The 21629-nt window shown below is 35.4% G+C and overlaps 1 protein-coding gene across 2 annotated transcripts in view; it reads left to right on the top strand.

Moving 5' to 3' along the window:
- Window positions 1-20858, top strand: part of hbs1l (HBS1-like translational GTPase) — a 36485-nt gene extending 15627 nt beyond the window's left edge. For both annotated transcript variants that reach the window (XM_073822919.1, XM_073822921.1), the window contains 14 exons: window positions 4613-4721; window positions 8110-8336; window positions 9427-9592; window positions 9678-9795; window positions 12896-13042; window positions 13187-13261; window positions 15156-15273; window positions 15829-15897; window positions 16090-16194; window positions 17299-17389; window positions 17557-17665; window positions 18380-18480; window positions 19827-19971; window positions 20100-20858. In XM_073822919.1, the coding sequence (XP_073679020.1) occupies window positions 4613-4721; window positions 8110-8336; window positions 9427-9592; window positions 9678-9795; window positions 12896-13042; window positions 13187-13261; window positions 15156-15273; window positions 15829-15897; window positions 16090-16194; window positions 17299-17389; window positions 17557-17665; window positions 18380-18480; window positions 19827-19971; window positions 20100-20111 (1592 nt within the window). In that variant the 3' untranslated portion in view covers window positions 20112-20858. The remainder of the gene's footprint in view (window positions 1-4612; window positions 4722-8109; window positions 8337-9426; window positions 9593-9677; window positions 9796-12895; window positions 13043-13186; window positions 13262-15155; window positions 15274-15828; window positions 15898-16089; window positions 16195-17298; window positions 17390-17556; window positions 17666-18379; window positions 18481-19826; window positions 19972-20099) is intronic.
- The last annotated feature ends 771 nt before the right edge of the window (window positions 20859-21629 follow it).

Genomic DNA, 21629 nt, shown 5'->3' with positions numbered 1-21629 from the left:
GTGAGAGATGTGTGTAGTCACTGTCAGTGACTAAAAGAGATGACAGATAATAAGGTAGGATCATGTCTCACTGGTGTTTGAATAGTCCTGGATCCGTTTTTCTAGGAAGAGCACATTTACATATCCTGAAGGGTGTGTGTCTCAGGTTTTTTTTTTTTTTTTTTGGTGCTACCTGTTATAGCTGCACGATTCTGAATAAAATGAGAATCACGATTTTTTTTTTTTTTTGCTCAGAATAAAGATCACGATTCTCTCATGATTCTGGAGAACTTTTTTACCCCTGAACATTAGGTTATCAAACAGCAGTAAAATAGCAATGAAATAAATTTAAATTTAAAGAAATGTAATGAAAAATAAAAATGTAAACAAAAAAAAAATCACCATTAAACATTAAAAAATAAACATACAAAGGTATTATGTCAGAGTAAAGCGATTTAAAGATTCTTAGCTAGAAACACCAGTCTATCAACATTTTATGGCCGTCACTGTCCACTCTGTGGGATGCCCAAGTTTACTTCACCATTTTACAAATAAATCCTAATCTAATCATGACACATTATATATCGTTGGAAAGGTCTAAGGCTCCTAAATAGATATTTGACCTTTTTTGTGTTACAAATTATATAGGAAAATGATTTATGACAAGAATTTCATAGATTAATTTATGGCAAGAGTGTGCACCTCAAAAATCTCCTTCATAACAGGAGTTCTGACCTTTTTCACAAACAGACTTTCTTGTTGCCTTTTTCCCTATTACACATTAGAAATAATAAGAAATGATATTTCAGATGAAAACTTAAAATTTCAAAATTCATCCTTTGCAATGCCATTTTAAAATCAGACATTGCATAAACATGGAAAATGTACATCAAAATCATATTACTAAATGTTCTTGTCCATGAATTATAAAGATTTAAGATTCTTCATTGTCACGTCTCTGTTCAAAAAATGGGAGTAACAGTTAAGGGGTTAATGGATCGTCATGCTCATATATGGTTCCATTGCTCTGCTGGTCCATAAATCTGGCACGATCAAAGTACTACTCTGTTAATATTCAAAGTGCTAATAAAGACCGAATTTTCCAAGCATGATACAGAGCTAACTACACAACTTATTATAGCCCACAAACTAATAACAGCCTAGATATTTTATGTAGCTTAATTTGCGCACATTGGGGAGTCGCTCTCTAAATGCAAATAGCTTTTGAATGCGCGTGCGGGTTTTACTTTTGGTTTCGTTTTAACGACCGCGCAAAACTCTCGGCGGCGCTAAGCGTCCATTCTACAATACCAGAGATTACTTTAACAAAACCATTTGAAAGTGGGTGGACACCAACGGGATTTTGAAATGCGTGCCCCCAGTGGAAATTACGCCGCTGCGTGAGTGGATATCTGCCGCTGAGTTATCATTTGATGTGAATGAATGCCGCGTTGTACAGTAGCCTATATTGAGACAGAGGCGCCAGAATTGCATCTGACAGAATGTGCGCTGAAGATGAAGTTTAAATGGTTATGTAATGTTGGAGAGAACAGTGAACCTGTCACTCTATCAGCTCACAGCAGTCTGTGCAGTAATTAGGCTAGCAAAAGTTTTGTAAAATATAAATAAAATATAATTGGCTGAATCGTATAAATGCTGGATTAAGATCGTGAGGGCGGTCGAATCGAGATCGCGATCTTTTAACGATTAATTGTGCAGCTCTAGTACCTGTATTTTCTACCTGTTTTTGTCATCACAAATGAGTAATGCCAGAGTAAACAGTGCTTTAACGTTTACAATATTTCCAAAGCATATTTCCAAAGCTGAAATAGACAATATAGATACTCTGTAAGGTAAAGTAAATGTATAAAATACATATATGGAGAGAATGGTAAATAAAAAAGAGTGACTGATCTTTGTGTGAATGTCAACAAAACTTGAAGACTTTCTGAGTGTATATAAGCAGTAGGCTATTTTAGAAACGAAAAGAGGAATTAGGGCGAATCAATAAATTGTCAATTTATTGTTATTGTGCGAATATGTATCCAAAAAAGTAACTGTAGTGTGATTGTGAGTATTTTAATACGTCTTTTAATCTAATTACAAGTACTTGTCATTTTTGGAATCTGATTACGTAATCCAGATTGTTATCAGGTACTACCCAGCTCTGTTCAATAATTACAATTAAAATAGAAGTGAACCGTCTCTGTATATCTATAGTCTCTGCTACTGTCCAGAATACCCTAGCTATCACATAGCATAGTGCTAAAATTCACTCACAATGCCTTCACAGCTTCACCCAAGCCACATGGTAGCACATTTTCTTCGGAAACCAAATAAATTATGTGAGCATAAGTAAATGTGTAAAAGACATATATGTGTGACCTTGAACCACAAAACCAGTCATAATTTGAAGCTGAATAAATATGCTTTACATTGATGTATGGTTGGTTAGAATAGAACAACATTTGTCTTAAACACAGCTGTTTGAAAATTTGGAATCTGAGGGTGCAGAAAAATCTAAATATTGAGAAAATCACCTTTAAAGTTGTCCAAATTAAGTTCTTAGCTATGCATATTACTACTTATCTTTATGGAACATGATCTTTACTTAATATCCTAATAATTTTTGGCATAAAAGAAAAGATTTTGATCCATACAATGTATTTTTGGCTATTGCCACAAATATACCCACGCTTCTTAAGACTTTTAAGGTTTTGTGGTCCTGGGTCACAGCGAATATGGTAAAAAATAAAAAAAATAGTGCATGTGGCTTAAGGAAAGTATTAATAATAAATGCAGTTAAAGTAATACTTGTTCAATGATGAATATTAATACTGTCGCTCATTTCCTTGTTTTAAAATCTTTATTTTATTTTTCATTTTTGATAATCAGAGTGAAAATGCTGAAAATGGTACCGTTTTTTGTATTTTATGGTTGCATTTTTTTTTTCTTATATTTTTGCTAGTGTTTGAGTTCTTTGTCAGAATCGAGTTGAATTTGGCAGCGCAGAGCGTTCTGGCGTCTGTGTGTGTGTTGAGATATGTTGTGTGGGTGTGGTTTGTGTGTAGTAAAGTGTTGCTGAGTGTGTGAATGTGTGTTCAGACGGGAGATATTTTGTGGGTGTGGCCAAGTGTGTGTGTGTGTGTGCGCGAGAGCAGGTGAACCGATATCTACATTCCCCAGCACTTCCTGTCCCTGTAGCAGGTGTGTGTATGTTTTGTTGTCGTCTTCAGCACTGTGTGCTTAAAGGGTCCTTGTGGTTTGGCCATTCCAACTCAAACTCATCTGGAGACTTTGTATAGTGTTTATTTTTATATAAATATTAACATTAGTTTATATGACAATGCAAAAACATGTTAGTTCTCACATTACGATACCTTAAAAATGATTAAGATCAATGTTTTTTTCCCTAAGGTGAGTCAGACCTCTCACAAATTCTCCTGAAGTTGTGTTTTTTCCCTTGACAAAAAAAATAAATAAATAAATAAATATATAAAGATCTCCCTAACCTACTCGTCTTCTCATTTTGTTCTTGGGGGTTAGAGGTTGCATTATTTCAGCACATTAACCCTTTGTGTGCTGGAAGTGCACAGTCAGTGTGGGAGTACAAGTGACGTGCCGGAGTTAACCCTTTCCTGGCCAGAACGTTCGCTGCTCAGTACTAGATGACTGGCTGTGGCCGTTGCCACTGAAACGGCTCTACTGCTATGACGAGACACCGAGGACTCGTTGCCGCCATTTACCTTACAGGGACAGAAAAAAATAACTCTCATCCTCGTTTTCGTTCATCCCTTCCCCCCTCTCTGGCTCTGAGAGCCTGTTTTGGTGCAGCGTGGAGGAGTTGACTCATGAATTTCAGTAAGATAGTGAAAAAACAGGGCTCAGCGCATGTCGACTGCACTGACACACACATCTGCTCATCTGAAAATGAGTAACCCTTCATACTGTACCAAACAGGAAACTTCATAAAATGTACACTGTCATACATTTTATGAAAGTAGTATGGTGCAAAAAGTTTTGCTTTGTGCTGAAAAAAGTTTCTAAAGAAAAAAAGTAGAATAGCTCATCCAAAAAATGAAAATTGCCTGAAAATATACTCACCCTTGGGCCATTCTGAGGTGTAGATAAGTTCATTTTTTCATTGAAACATTTGAAAATTGCATTATTTGCTCTCCAGTGGATCCTATGCAGTGAATGGGTGCCGTCAGATTGAGAGTCAAAACAGTTGATAAAAACACGACTCCAGCCCATCAGTGTACATCTTGTGAAGTGAAAAGATGTGTGTTTGGAAGAAACAAATTCATCATTAAGGCATTTTAACCTTGAAACGTCACTTCTGCTGAAAATGTAATCCATAATAACGCTTTGGAAAAAGTGTTTTTCTCAGCTTATTTACTTCACAAGATGTTAATTGATGGACTGGAGATGTGTGGATTGCTTGTAGATTATTGTGAGGTTTTATCAACTGTTTGGACTATCATTCTGACGGCACCTATTCATCTTGCATGACCTGAGAGTGAGTGCATTTTCTCTTGGGTAAACCTTTTTTTAAAGTAAAGTTAAATATCAATAATATAAGTATTATAAAACATCTAAATTTAGTGTATGCATACTGTTTTCTACTTTGCAGCTAAATCACGGGAGACTCCAGAGAGTCGTGTTGAAGCAGAAGTTGTCCCGAAGGTTGCTCGCATGACTGTGTCAGGAAAGAAGCAGACCATGGGCTTTGATGTGCGAAGGTAAGCCAATCGAGGTAATGTGGAAGTGGTTTAAAGATCTGCCCTTGTAACCCAAACATAGTAGGTTCAAACCTTATAAGGGGTGCTCTATGAACTATGTGATCTTTCACCATCTTTCACTCTTGAACGAACCATTTAACCACAGTTTATTCCACGGGGACTGCCCCTCTAAGAAGTGCACTGTATCACCGTGTCCTAATCAGACGAGAGGTCACGTTTTCAGTGATTTGTCAGTCTAGAGTGAACAAAAGGGAAATGCTCAAATCTACTCAAGATATTTCATAGTATTTGAAGTTATGTACAGTCGTGGCCAAAAGTTGAGAATTACATAAATATTGGAAATTGGAAAAGTTGCTGCTTAAGTTTTTATAATAGCAATTTGCATATACTCCAGAATGTTATGAAGAGTGATCAGATGAATTGCATAGTCCTTCTTTGCCATGAAAATTAACTTAATCCCGAAAAAAAACTTTCCACTGCATTGTTAAGAAGGCTTCAGGGCGTCAAGAAAGTCCAGCAAGCACCAGGATCGTCTCCTAAAGAGGATTCAGCTGCGGGATCGGAGTGCCACCAGTGCAGAGCTTGCTCAGGAATGGCAGCAGGCAGGTGTGAGCGCATCTGCATGCACAGTGAGGCCAAGACTTTTGGAAGATGGCCTGGTGTCAAGAAGGGCAGCAAAGAAGCCACTTCTCTCCAAAAAAAATTGTTTGGGGCATCTGGAGGTGGAAAAGGTGAGCGCTACCATCAGTCCTGTGTCATGCCAACAGTAAAGCATCCTGAGACCATTCATGTGTGGGGTTGCTTCTCATCCAAGGGGGTGGGCTCACTCAAAATTTTGCCCAAAAACACAGCCATGAATAAAGAATGGTACCAAAACACCCTCCAACAGCAACTTCTTCCAACAATCCAACAACAGTTTGGTGAAGAACAATGCATTTTCCAGCACGATGGAGCACCGTGCCATAAGGCAAAAGTGATAACTAAGTGGCTCGGGGACCAAAACGTTGAAATTTTGAGTCCATGGCCTGGAAACTCCCCAGATCTTGATCTCATTGAGAACTTGTGGTCAATCCTCAAGAGGCGGGTGGACAAACAAAAACCCACTAATTCTGACAAACTCCAAGAAGTGATTATGAAAGAATGTGTTGCTATCAGTCAGGATTTGGCCCAGAAGTTGATTGAGAGCATGCCCAGTCGAATTGCAGAGGCCCTGAAAAAGAAGGGCCAACACTGCAAATACTGACTCTTTGCATAAATGTCATGTAATTGTCGATAAAAGCCTTTGAAACGTATGAAGTGCTTGTAATTATATTTCAGTACATCACAGAAACAACTGAAACAAAGATCTAAAAGCAGTTGAGCAGCAAACTTTGTGAAAACTAATATTTGTGTCTTTCCCAAAACTTTTGGCCACGACTGTAGTTCTAGCACAGGTTACAATTGACAGGGTTTGAATTACATTTTATGATTGGCAGGGCAGTGCTATTTTAGTATTATTTATATACTTTTATAGTATTTAGTAACATTTTTAATTAGCTTTCAGCTTTTTTGGATTTCATTTTAGTTTTAGTAATTTTATGTGTTTTAGCATTTAGTCTTTTTGTTTAGGTATTTCTATTAGGATTTAATACTTTTTATTTTATATTAGTCATTTGTTTTATTTTCAGTTTTCTTAATTATAGTACTTAAGCTAAAACTTATTTTATTTCAGCAAAATTTCAAATTTTCATTTAATTTAGTTTATTTATTTATTTCTAGTGTTTTTATGTTTCAGCATGATTCCACAGAAATAGAAAGTGTAGGTCGCTTGGGATGAAATTGTCAGATGTAGTGGAATTGAGACTTTTTTTTTGTAATTTAAAGAAAAAATGTCCTTCTTGGTCATCTGCTATCCACAGAATAGTAGATGGTACAGGGTTCATTCTCCAAACCAGGCCAAGTTTATCTACCTACATTGCATTCTGGGATAGCAGAAAACCACAACGATGGCTGGTGCCTGTAGATTAATCTCGCACACTCACAAACACAAACCCACAGCCTATCACTACCACTCCTTCAGCCACAGACCACACCCGTCGGGCTCAGTATGAAGGGTGTAGGGGTGTCTGCAGGTGGAACAGACAGTGTACTTTTATTTAATGGGTTAAGTTTGTTCAGAACAGTTTGTTAAAATGGCTGTTAAAGGACTTGTGATAAAGTTTTCACACATCTTTGCATTACAAAAAAATTGTAGGTTTTTACTAAGCATGTGTTGGCATTTTGAGTTTAAAAAAGTTGAAAATGTGTACATTAACATTCAAAAAGTTAGAGGTTAGTAAGATTTACTTTTTAGTTTGAATGCAAATAATACTTTTGGTGCATTAAATTAATAAAAAGTGGCAGTAAAGACATTTATAATGTTACAAAAAATGTCTTATTTTAAACAAGTGCTGCTTTTTTTTTACTTTATATTCATCAAAGAATCCTGAAAACGTATTAGGTGTGAACTAAAAATATTAATTATAAATTAATAATAAAAATGTTTCTTGAGCACCAAATCAGCATATTAGGATGGTTTCTGAATTAGCATGTAACACTGAAGACTGGATGGATACATTTTAAAATATATTGAAATAGAAAACAACGTGGCCATATTTTAAAATATTACTGTATTTTAATTAAATAAATGCAGCCTTAAAGGGATAGTTCACCCAAAAATAAAAATTTGATGTTTATCTGCTTACCCCCAGGGCATCCAAGATACAGGTTTCTTCAGTAGAACACAAACGAAGATTTTTAACTCAAACCGTTACAGTCTGTCAGTCATATGATGGCAGTCAATGGGACCCACGGCTTTGAGAGTCAAAAAAACATACACAGTTAAAATCAAATTAAACCCTGAGTGCAAGAATCTGAACAGTATTATTATATATTTTTTTTTTACCTCTACTGCTGTGGGTCCCATTGACTGCCATTACTGACTGACAAACTGTAACGGTTTGAGTTAAAAATCTTTGTGTTCTACTGAGGAAACAAAGTCACCTACATTTTGTATGCCCTGGGGGTAAGCAGATAAACATCAAATTTAATTTTTGGTTGAACTATCCCTTTAATGTCCCCCCAAAAAAAAAAAAAACATTAAAATTAGTCCTAGAAACATAACACAGTACGACATAATAGATTGTGTGTTTACCATAGACTGACACGTTCAGGGCCAGAAAGGTAGTAAGGACATTGATAAAATAGTCCATGTGACTTCTGTGGTTCAACCGTAATGTTATGAAGTTACGAGAATAATTTTTGTGAACAAAGAAAACAAAAATAACTTTAACAATTCCGTGCTGTGGTGCTGCTGATGCAGGAGCCAATCTAAGGTGACATTTGAATTTTTTTGTGTGTGTGTTTATAGTGCGGAAGAAAACGGCATTGTTGTCCCGTCAGTTCGCAGAGGGCCAAGTCCAGAGGTCACCGCTGCACCAACCACAGAGACCCCATCCAAACTATCGGCCGCAAATGAAGACTCTACTGTCCCGACCCCGAATCGACCAGCTGGAAAGAGCAAACAGCAGCTGAACATCCGTGCTGAACTGGAGAAGAGACAAGGAGGAAAGCCATTACTCAACCTGGTGGTCATAGGCATGAAATTCTCTCTATCACTATCTGTTCTGCCACATTATCACCCACTTAAAGGGTTAGTTCACCCAAGAATTAGCCAATAATTTACTCCTAGGTGTATATGACTTCCTTCTTTCAGACGAATCCAATCGGAGTTATATTAAAAATTATCCTGCCATTTCCAAGCTTTAGAGTTGCATAGGCAGGTGTTTCTCTTCATCAGTCCAAAACAACTCCAATAAAGTGCATCCATCCATAGTATAAAATGTCTCACATGGCTCTGAGGAGTGAATAAAGGCCTACTATAATGAATCGATGCATTTTTGTAAGAAAAATATCCATATTTAAAAGGTAATAATCACTTTAATCTTGCTTGCGCCGACAGGCTTTACACGGAAGCCCTTCTGGGCGAATGACATAGAACGTCACAAACCAACATTTGTTTACAGAAGCAAAGTTTCCTACCTTTAGCAAAGGAAAACCAGTTTACTCTTAGTTTATATTGAAATTCTCCAACATTTTTCTTTACAAATCCTCGTTTTGAACTTCTAATTCGTGACTGGTTCTGTGTTTACCTCTCTTCACGGTGCGTTCGTCTGAAGTCATCCGCCTGGAGCTGCTTCTGTGTACGACCAGCTGGTGTAAACTAGATTAAAGTGATTCTTATGTTTTAGATATGAATGCTTTTCTTAGAAAAATGCATCGATTCGCTATAAAAGGCCATTATTTACTCTCCAGAGCCGTGTGAGGCACTATTCTTAGGGATGGATGCACTTCATTGGACTTGTTTTGGACTGATGAAAAGTAACACCAGCCCATGCAATTCCAAAGCTTGGAAATGGCAGGATAACTTTTAATGTAACTCCAATTGGATTTGTCTGAAAGGATGCCTGGAGTGTAAGTAAATTACTGGCTAATTTTCATTTTTGGGTGAACTAACCCTGTAATATCTTGCTGTTGCATCTAAATTAACTTTAATCTTTTAATTAATCCAATTACGAGGAATACAAGTCCATAAAGTCGTCCCCTTAAGTATTTAGCTGTCTAATGTCTCTGTTAGATAACTACATTTGCAGTGAATGTGAAACTTGAACTGTTTTTGTGTGTGTAGGTCACGTAGATGCTGGTAAGAGCACTCTCATGGGTCATCTCTTATATCTGCTGGGGAACGTTAATAAGAGAACCATGCACAAATATGAGCAGGAGGCCAAGAAAGCTGGCAAGGCCTCATTCGCCTATGCGTGGGTGCTGGACGAGACAGGAGAAGAGAGAGACAGGTCAGTTTTAACAGGTGTCAATTATGTTTGGTAAAAGTGACCCAAACCAAGATTTATTTGCTTATCATCTGTTCTTTTTTTGTAGAGGAGTGACTATGGATGTGGGCATGACCAAGTTTGAGACGGACTCGAAAGTTGTTACTCTGATGGACGCACCAGGACACAAAGACTTCATTCCGAACATGATCACAGGGGCTGCACAGGTACTTCCACTTATAATAGTCCAGCTAAAAATGAAAATGTTCTCATTATGTGATGCTACGATACTGAAGAATTTGTAATGAGCTGCAACTTAACTTAAAGTGGTAAGTACAACTTATTTTTCCCGTAAGAGTGGGCGAGGCCATTTGTAAATTTTATGGATTGGCTTCCGGTCTCATCCACATCCAGCTATTTTTAGCTAGTTTTGCTGCTTGATATTGCAGACTTACCATGCTATTTTAATGTATTTTCTTAATTATGAGCACACTGGTTTGTAGTGCAAACAGTTTTACCGTTTACTGCACTTCGTTGTTCCTCTTGTTATTTCCCTACAGCAGCTTATGAACAAGAAGTCTCACACATAACCAGAAAACAGCTTACTTCCGCATTAAAAAATAAGGTTGATAAAGCCATATATAATACCTTTGTGTGTGAATTGGACAGAAATGTACAACTAAAAAAAGTGATTCACTGAAAATTTTGACTTCTGTCCTACTGTAACTCATTGGTTCACAAATGAATCATTCTGTTGAGTTGGATCTTTAATGAAGCAGTTGATATGGTTGAAAAATGATCTGAATGATTCATTGACAAATCAGACTGGTTTAAGTTCAGCTTACTGACTCAATGATCTGGCCTTAGTGGTTAACAACTCACTACAGGGGAAAATTACCATTGAATAATGATGTAATTTTGGTTTGTTTCTCACACAGAGTCCTCATCGGACTTGGAAATTATTGCACTAGTCATATGAACCACTTCTGTGGTGATTTCATGATGTTTTTAAAAAATGTTAAACCTTTAGTTCCAATTTATTGTAATTGCATAGAAAACAGAGCACTTTATTCAGAATTTCTCCACATAAAAAAAGATTTAGAGTGTCAGTAAAGTGAGTAAATGACCTAATTTTAATTTTCGGTTGAGCTAATCTTTAAATAAGGTTCTGTTCTTCATTTGCCTGCTCACTTTTTTGCGTGCTCATGAGTTGACGAGAGGACAACTGATGTCTGTGCATATTTTCTTGTGCATGGTAAAGTGTCAATGAAACTTGTTCTTTGTGGATTTGGGTGCTACCACCACTAGTACTCTGTGTATGAGTGTGTGTGTTTGGATTTGGCTGATACCTACAAATGCATTGAATGAAATTACTCACATTGGTCATGCCGGATTTACTCATTTCCTTTGTCAGTCTGCTGAGAAAGGGTTTTGGGGGCAAGTGGGTGTGTGGGTGTGTATATTGAGGGTGGGTGTGTATCAGGTCTAGACTTACTGAATGATGTCGGAAGTTGAAATTGACGTGACAAAGCAATACTGATTTCAGAATCTGTAACATCTTTAAATAAATGTATAAAAAACTAATTTATATATGAATTTTTGTATTATATATATATTTTTTTTTTGACAGAAAATGACACCGGCTTCTCCTAAAAGATAAGATGATGTACAAGAGGCATCATTGTGGAAAAAATATTTCTCAGCTTTTATTTACGTATGAACAAAAAGTGGCATTATAATATTAAATTATTCATACCCTTTGCAAACTGTCACAGTCTATGGAAAAATCCAAAGTTCTATCCCATTCCAAATAGTCCAAGCTGTTCTAAAGCATCCTAATTACCCTGATTCATTGGGAACAGCTGTTTTAATCAACTCAACAGGTGAAAAACAGACTCTCTCTGCTGTTGGTTTGTAGACAGTCATGGCTAAGACAAAGGAGCTCACTGAGGACCTGCGGCTGCGCATTGTGGCTGCTCACAAGTCAGGAAAGGGCTATAAGACCATATCTAAATGTTTTGAAGTTCCAGTGGCTACAGTGCAAAGTATTATTAAAAAATACAAGACGTTCCGCACTGTGAAAAATCTCAGAGGATGTGGTCGGAAGCCAAAAGTGACACCTGTGCTGGCCAGGAGGATAGTGAGAGAGGTTAAAAAAAAAAAAAAAAAAAAAAAGAATCCAAGGATCATCACCAAGGCCATCCTGATGAATCTGGGCTCTGCTGGTGGCAACATCTCAAGGCAGACAGTCCAACAGACACTGCACACCGCTGGGGTTCCACGGACGCAGACCAAGAAGGACACCACTTCTCCAGATAAGGCACACAAAAGCCCGCTTGGCCTTTGCAAATGCTCATCTGGACAAAGAAGACTTCTGGTCTTCTGCTTTATGGTCAGACGAAACAAAAATTTAATTGTTTGGCCACAATGATGTAGGTTTCATTTGGCATAAAAAAGCAGAAGTCTTCAACCCTAAGAACACCATCCCCACTGTCAAACATGGTGGTGGGAACCTAATGTTTTTGGGTGTTTTTCAGCCGGTGGACCAGGAAACCTAATCACAGTAAATGGCACCATGAAAAAGGAGCAATACATCAAAATTCTCAACAACAACATCAGACAGTCTGCGGAAAAACCTTGAGCACCAGTGGACATTTCAGCAAAATGGTGAAGAAATGGTTATCAGACAAAAACATTAATGTTTTGCAGTGGCCCAGCCAGAGTCCTGACTTAAATCCAATTGAGAATCTGGAGAGGGAGCTAAAGACCAGGGTGATGGCAAGGAGACCCTCCAACCTGAAAGAGTTGGAGCTCATCGCTAAAGATGAATGGGCAAAAATACCAGTGGAGACATGCAAAAAGCTGGTCAGCAATTATAGGAAGCGTTTGATTGCTGTAATAGCCAAAAAAGGCTTTTTTATTGATTATTGAGAAGAATATAAATAATTTTGGACATGCCACTTTTTGTTCAAATGTAAATAAAAGATGAGTAATATTTTTTTTTCTCCACAATGATGCCTCTTTTACGTTGTCTTATGTTTTGGGAGAAATAAGCTTTCCATTGATGTATGGTTTGTTAGGATAGGCCAATATTTGGCCGAGATGCAACTGTTTGAAAATCTCAAATTTGAGGGTGCAAAAAAGTCCAAATATTAATAAAATCGCATTTAAAGTTGTCAAAATGAAGTTCTTAGCAATGCATATCACTAATAAAAATCACATTTAGATATAGTTACGTTAGTAAATTTGCATAATATCTTCATGGAACATGATCTTTACTTAATATCCTAATGATTTTTGGCATAAATGTGTGTGTGTGTTTTGCAGGCAGATGTCGCTGTGTTAGTGGTAGATGCCAGCCGTGGGGAGTTTGAGGCCGGGTTCGAGGCAGGGGGGCAGACCCGCGAGCACGGCCTGCTGGTTCGATCCCTTGGTGTCACACAGCTTGCTGTTGCTGTCAACAAGATGGACCAGGTGGGTAACCATGAGGACCACAACATTGTTCAGTAACCACAGCTGTGTCAATCATAATTTTATTTATGTCTGAGAACTCCGCTTTAATCCGTCTCCCACCACTCCTGCTCATCACATTCTGTGTTTGTATGTGTGTGTTTGCAGGTGAACTGGCAGCAAGAGAGGTTCCAGGAAATAGTCTCAAAGCTCGGTCACTTTCTGAAGCAGGCTGGTTTTAAGGTAATGTAGGCTGTGCGCATGCTGGATGTTTATATATGTGTTCCCCTGTATGTTGTTTCCTTTAGTAATTTTCCCCGAAATGTTTTGTTACTTTCATTTAAGTGCATGATTATTCTTGTGTGCTTGTGTCCGCAAACATTTGTCTGTTAGTGCTTCTGGATAAAGTGAGGCTTTATCTGATCGATGACACATCCAGAAACTGCTTTTTAAAAATATGCTTCACATACATGTTTCTGATTGAATCTAACACAATATCATCTTACAGGCTGATTCTTGTCACTTTTGTCTGCCTGGTTTTCCTTTCCTGTTTGCTGCAAATGCATATTTAGGAAACTGTTCCTAAATCTTATGAATTGCTTAATATTTTAGAATTCTGTCTTAGTACAGGGCAATTTGGATATTCTGCTAAATAAAAATAAAAAAGACAGAATCTTTCATTTTGTACCAATTACACCTTCAAAACTGTATATACACTACCAGTCAAAAGTTTTTGGACAGTAAGATTTTTTTTTTTTTTTAAGATTTTTAAAGAAGTCTCTGCTCACCAAGCCTGCATTTATTTGATCCAAAGTACAGCTAAAACAGTAAAATTGTAAATTATTTTTACTGTTTAAAATAACTGGTTTCTCTTTGAATATATTTTAAAATGTAATTTAATCCTGTGATTTTGAAGCTGAATTTTTAGCATCATTACTCCATTCACATGATCCTTCAGAAATCAATCTAATATTCTGATTTGCTGCTCAATATTATTATTATTATTATTATTATTATTATTATGTTGAAAACAAAACAAGGTTTCTTTTTGACTAAAAATTTTAGACAAACAGCATTTATCTGAAATAAAATTTTTTGTAACATTATAAATGTCTTTTGTCATCACTTTTGATGAATTTAAAGCATCCATGCTAAATAAAGGTAGTAATTGCTATCATGTATCCCCCCCTCCAAAAAAAAATTATACTGACTTTGGGTTTTTGAATTGTATAGTGTATAATGTTACAAAAGCTTTTTATTTCAGATAAATGCAGATCTATGGGTCTTTCTATTGAAAATCCTGAAAATTTATTCAACTGTTTTAAATATTATTAATAATAATAAATGTTTCTTAAGCAGCAAATCAGCGTATTAGAATGATTTCTGATGGATCATGTGAAAATTGAGCTTTGATCACAGGAATAAATTACATTTAAAAAAATATTCAAATAAAAATCAGTTCTTTCAAATAGTAAAAATATTTCAAAATTCAACTGTTTTTGCTGTACTTTGGGTCAAATAAATGCAGGCATGGTGAGAAGAGACTTCTTTAAAAAAACATGAAAAACCTTATTAAATCTTGTATTATGACACAAGAATAGAAGAACATTTGTACGTTGTAATAATGAAATATGAGCTACGGAAGAGAAACTAACTGCAGGCCTCAGCTTTTTACTAGTTTCACCTTTGCTCAACTTGTTTCTAGTATATCTAGTTTCTAAAATATTATGAGTGCGATGTGCTATTTCTTGCCAACATGAGAGATTCTTATAATTTTATGTAAATACAGCTCCATATTACAACAATTGAGACTACTGTGCTTATGTTTTTGATTTTGCAGTTTTCTAGTATTTTAGTTACTCTTAGACACATTTTATAGATCTACATTTGATGTTTTTGCAGATGACTGTATTGATATGTGTTGTATACATGAGATGTACCAGCACGAGGCATATCGGTAATTGGATATATCCAGTGCTTCTGTTCTGTGGCCAGTAAAAACGTGGGCGGTGAATGGTTTGGAAATGTAAAGCAACATTTCATGGTTACTTTCAACCTGTTGATTTGTTCCTTCAACAGCACATTCCAGTATGGAAATGATCTGTGACATGTGTTACAAACATGCTTATCTTTGCAGGATTCAGATGTGTTTTACATCCCTACCAGCGGCCTATCAGGAGAGAATCTGACCACTAGGAGTAAAGTTGCAGACCTTACAGCCTGGTACACTGGACCATGCCTACTGGAACAGATAGGTATGTTTATGTGTTTGTTTGCACACTTTTTAAAAAATTTTTTGTGTATTGGACAGCATGTCCAAACATAGATGTTAATGCACACACATATTATCGTAAAAAAAAAAAAAGGTTGAGCTTTGACATCTTGGTAATTCTGTTTCTGTTTCTGGGTGAGAAAATCATTTCATGCAAAATGAGGGTGAGTAGATAATGATCAAATGGTCTGTCGAAGGTGTGACCGTGTCTAGATATACCAAATTTAGAAATGGCTATTTCTGGCCTAGTGTTTTTCCTCTTCAATAATTATGCAAATTAATTATCAAAGCTGTAATTTGCATTAAAAAAACTTAGCTTGAAAATCTGATGTGGCACATTGAAATGTATGGAGATGTGTAAGAGTGTAGACACCTCTGCTGCAATGATTTTCACAGAAGCATCTGTGATCTGATCTGCTGGCTGAGTTGTGTGAATCCTCAGCACTTTTACTCTGACTCATCAAAACTTGATGAGGCAAACAGAAAACCTTTAGACTACTGCATCTTTCCTCATCTCTTTCTCTCTATCTGTTTGCAGATTCGTTCAAACCACCCCAGAGGTCAGTGGAGAAGCCGTTCAGGCTTTGTGTCTCAGATGTCTTCAAAGGTCAGCATGGGAAACAAAATGTACAAAATCTAAATGAATAAATATCAGTGGATTATGTGCATGTACTCCCTTGTTATTTTGAAAATGAAACTTAAAAAATAAAACAAATTCATAGTTTTGCTCTTTCATTATTGCTAGTTGAGAGGTTTTTTTTTACTTTTTGATCGCCTAAACCATCTCATTGTTTTCTAGATCAAGGCTCTGGGTTTTGTGTGACGGGGAAGATCGAGGCTGGCTTCATTCAGACAGGAGATAAAGTGCTGGCCATGCCTCCTAATGAGACCTGCACTGTGAAAGGTAAACACACAGCAGCTTTATCAACTTTTAGAGACATGCATTGCTTTTGGAGGATGTGCAACAATGCCATCTTCTGGTTTGAAAAGACTATGCACTCTCTGTAAGATTCTCTGCTGAACTTTGAATTGTTTTAGAGCTTTTTCCACTTCTGTGACTAAGAAGTAGATGCTACATGTAGTAGGGATGCACAGTATCGTCACTGGTCAGAATAGATGCTTATATGTTTAATACAGCAATAAAATGCTTTACTAACTGAAAACAAAGAAAAATTATACATTGTCATTTCTAAACACCAATATAGCAATATATGGTAGTAAACAAATAAATTAACGCAATAATCTAATGAATTGATATATTAAATATGTAATAAGATGACACTAAAACACTAATATATGTGACCCAGTCTTAAATAGCACAGATATATTCATTAGGAAATTAAGTAAAGATCATGTCACATACGGATATTTTGTAAATTGTCTACTGTAAATATATCAAAACTCTTTTTTGATTAGTAATATGCATTGCTAAGAACTTCATTTGAACAACTTTAAAGGTGATTTTGTCAATATTTAGGTTTTTTTGCACCCTCAGATAGTTGTGTCTCAGCTAAATCCTATCCTAACAAACCATACATCAACAGAAAGCTTATTTATTCAGCTTTCATATGATATATAAATATCATAAATTGACCCTTATGACTGGTTTTGTGGTCCAGGGTCACACATAAAACATTTTTTTTTAAATCACTGCATAAGTTGTTACATAATGCATAAGTTACCAGTTAATTCAATCAAGTGGATAGATTGAACTAATTCACAATAATGATTCAAACTATTAACAACATAAAAAGTGTGTCATTTATATTATGAAAATATACAATTTTTTGGGTCAGTAAGTTTAATACATTTTTAATACTGCTTTGCCATCACAGGAATAAATTAGATTTTCAATAGTATTAAAAGAGATAAGTGTTTTCAAATTGTAATAATATTTCACAATATTATTGTTTTTACTGTTTTTAACACATCCAATTTGTTAAATTTGTTGTATTTCAATTAGTTTTTAAATTGATGCATACCTAAAATGCAGTCTGTCTCTTTCTAGGGGTCACTCTCCACGATGAAGCATTAGACTGGGCAGCTGCTGGTGATCATGTCAGTCTAACTGTAACTGGCATGGACATCATCAAAATAAAGTGAGTGTGTGAAAGAACACTTGTGTTAAAAGCATTCCCTTCCATAGAGCATACTGTAATATGGTTATATGATATTGATTACATAATACTTGATTAGAAAACTCTTGGTGCTGTTGATTCTGTTTGATCATGTATAATGTTTTCTCATCGCTCTCTTCTCTTTCTAGTGTTGGATGTATATTCTGTGACCCCAAAGAGCCCATCAAAGCCTGTACAAGATTCCGAGCAAGAATTCTCCTCTTTAATATTGAAGTTCCCGTCACGCAAGGCTTTCCTGTGAGAAATTACTCTCTCTCTGTTCAGACGTTCCAAAGTTTTTGAACAGTTAGATTTTTAATGTTTTTTTTTTAAGGAAGTCTCTTCTGCTCACCACGCCTGCATTTATTTGATCCAAAGAAATGATAGAAATTAATACTTTTATTTAGCAGAGATGCTTTAAATTGATCAAAAGTGTTGATAAAGACATGTATAATGTTACAAAAGATTTCTGTTTCAGACAAATGCTGTTCTTCTGACCTTTCTATTCATCAAAGAAACCTGAAACAATTCTACTCAGCTGTTTTTAATTTAATAAATGTTTTTTGAGCATCAAATAGATATTCGAATATTAAAATGATTTCTGAAGGATCATGTGACTGAGTAATGATGCTAAAAATTCCACTTTGAAATCACAGGAATGAATTACATTTTTAAATCAATTCAAGTAGAAATCAGTTATTTTAAATAATACAAGTTTTGCTGTATTTTGAATCAAATAAATGCAGGTTTGGTGAGCAGAAGAGACTTCTTTAAAAAAAAAAAAAAAAAAAAAAAAACGTTTGACCGGTAGTGTAGATATAGTGCAGAACTTAATTTTTTCTTCATTTTACATTATGAAGTTTCTTTGTTTTAATTTCTTAAAAATCCTAAAACATCCTGTTTATTTATTGGTTTGAAGTTTGTGTAAGTGCTTTTGCTAACATTTGGTTGTATTTTGTGTTTAATTATCAGGTACTGTTACATTATCAGACCGTAAGCGAACCAGCCACTATTAGGAAGTTAGTCAGTGTATTGCACAAGAGCAGTGGAGAAGTTCTTAAGAAGAAACCAAAGTAAGTGTATGAATGAAATGCAATCATATTTGTGCATATGATCATTTATTATTATTTATTTTATTTAACCTCATGTTATTCCAAACCTATATGACCTTCTTTAGGAAAACTGTGAAAAGTAAACAGCGACTGTCTTGTTCTTGAAAAAAAAAAAGTCATGTTCTTTTAGTATTGTTGTGTGATGAACAAAAAATTTAAGAGATTATTAGTCTCTTCTCCTTTGCAGTAGCTCTCAAATCTCATTTGCGTTAAAAAAACAAAACTATTTGGTTTTATAAATAAAGCGGAGGTAAAATAAAATCTAAATATTAGATGAAAAAATGTAATTAAAAAACTTAAATTTAAATTCTGTTAGTAATTACTCACCCTCATGTCGTTTCAAAGCCGTACAACCTTCGTTCATCTTCGGAACACAAATTAAGATATTTTAATGAAATCTGAGATCTTTCTGATCCTGCATAGACAGCAACAAAACTGACACATTCAAGGCCTAGAAAAGTAGTAAGAACATCATTAAAATAGTCCATGTGACATCAGTGGTTCAGCCTTAATTTTGTGAAGCCACAAGAATACTTTTTGTGAGCAAAGAAAACTAAAATAATGACTTTATTCAACAATTTCTTTTCTTCCATGCATGCGTCATGGTACGAGAATGCGCGTCAAAGACTGACATAGAAGTTATTGAATAAAGTAACTATTTTTGTTTTCTTTGTGCTCTAAAAAGTATTCTCGTAGCTTCATAAAATTACAGTTAAACCTCTGCCACATGGACTATTTTACCGACGTCTCTACTACTTTTATGGGCCTTAAACGTGGTAGTTGCGTTGATGTCTATCCAGGTTTAGAATGCTCTTGAATTTCATCAAAAAGATCTTAATTATTGTCCCAAAGATAAATGAAGGTCGACATGGAACAACATGAGGGTGAGTAATTAATGACAGAATTTTAATTTTTGGGTGAACCTTTAAATGAAAATTTGAGCTGTTTCTTTGGAAACTAACAGAAAAGTTTAAATTGAAGAGCTAAAATGATTCAAAATAGAGTAAAGTCTTTTACTTAAGTTATTTGAAGCAAAATAAAAATGTTTAAATTCTATAAAATCAACATCAAATTTAAAGAAAAAAATGAAAAAAACTTATTCAAAATTAATAAATACTAAAATAGTATATTTTTAAATTTAGGTTGAATAAAAAATAAATAAATTCCCTATATTCCAAGTTTGTGAATGCCATTTTCACTTTCTGATATCATCTTTTGGCTGAACTGTTTTTTTAATGATGGTTCAGAATGGTGTTTTTGCTGAAGAGTCATTGTCAGCTTGTTAATGGTGTGTAAATGTTGTGCAGGTGTTTGAGTAAAGGACAGAACGCTGTGGTGGAGATTCAAACACAGAGGCCTGTGGCTCTGGAGCTCTATAAGGACTATAAAGAACTGGGGCGGTTCATGCTGAGATACGTGGGCTCCACCATTGCCGCTGGAGTTGTCACAGAGGTAAAAGCCAGTACACATGCACCTTTTCTCCCTAAACACAATCCCGTTTTGTATTCATCAGCATTTTTTGATATTGCATCATGAGAATGTGATGCTTGTTAATACTGCTAATGTTTACACTGTTCTAGATCAAAGAGTAAGAACCAGTTCCTCCAGAAAAAACTGTGTGAAACCTCTGGACAGAAGTGCAATTCCCCCTCAGTGCTACAGTAAAGCAAACACAGTGAAAACACGCAGATTGCCGCCAGGCAACATCTAGCCACAATGTAGTTGCTCTGTGTAATAATTCATCCAAAATGTCAACTCAAACCCTCTTAGTAATTTACTTTGGTTTGCCTCCATTCATTAATTGCGTTGCAACGAACTGAACTCATTTTGTTTTATTATTTGATATTTTATTTAGATTATTGTAAAGTGCATAATTTTTGACTCACAACGGCAGCACATAATGGACATTTAGTTTTGGTTCAGATGGAAGGTTTTTAAGGTTAATAAGGATGTGTACATTTGTCAAAAGGGAAAATAGAATAAACAGCACAGCTGGCTGCTCTCATCTCCTCTATTAGTTTCTCATGTGAGCAGGACAGTGTGAATAAAACCTGCCCTTCCATTGCTGCTACTCAGTCTCTTCCTGATCATTAAGGAGAAAACAGAAGGATTGAGAACCAGTGGACAAATGGATGCGCTGTGGATGTGGGAGAAACTCATTCGCATGTAACAGTAATCACTAAGGATCTAACGGACATGACTCTTACTCATCTGTTTTTGATTATTAAGGGTTTTAATTTAAAAGAACATTTCGTTTGGGTGTATCGAAGCTGAAGTTGTTTAATCGGGGGGAAAGCTTCTTCGTCAGATAAATAAAAAATATTCATCACTGTGGAAAACTTGAGTCTGTGTATTGTTGGGCTAGTAAGTATATACATAGTATTTATTTATTCTTACATTTGTTTTGCCGTTTTGGAAAGTGTTTGTTGGGTTTTATCATGGAAGCTTTGCACCACATAATTTAAAAAAAGAGTGAGAAATTGCAATTAACGTTTATTTTTTATTCTATGGTGGAAGCAGTAAAAAACTAAATTGCAAGATGTAAAATCAGAAATGAAAGAACGTCAAAATTGTGAGATTTTAAACTTCCAAATTAGAGATAATTGGAACTGCAAAAAAATGCATTTATATCACAATTTTGAGTGTAATCTCTCAATTCTGATCTATTTTCTCACAGTTCTGAGTTTATATTCCGCAATTTGGAGTCAGAATCGCAAGAAACAAATTTCAAATTGTAAGATATAAACTTAAAAACCTAAAGAAAAAAAGTCTAAATTTTGAGATAATAAATGGAATTGAAAAAAAAAGGCATTTATATCACAATTTTGAGTGTGTATCTTACAGTTGTCTTTATTTTTCTTAGAATTGCGAGAAACTAAGTTCAAACTATGAGATATAAACTTCAAATTGTGAGAAAAGAAGTCAGAATTTAAACGTCCAAATCTGAGGAAAAGTCAGAATTGTGAGATTTTTAACTTCCAAATCTGAGGAAACCGTCAGAATTGCAAGATCTAAACTTCTAAATCTGAGCAAAAAATGTCACAATTGCCAGATTTAAACTTCCAAATGTAAAGAAAAAAGTCACAATTTGTCATTTTAAAAAAGTCATT

This window comes from Garra rufa, chromosome 18 (genome assembly GCF_049309525.1).
Source record: "Garra rufa chromosome 18, GarRuf1.0, whole genome shotgun sequence".
NCBI lineage: Eukaryota > Metazoa > Chordata > Actinopteri > Cypriniformes > Cyprinidae > Garra > Garra rufa.
This window is presented reverse-complemented; position numbering and strand designations above follow the sequence as displayed.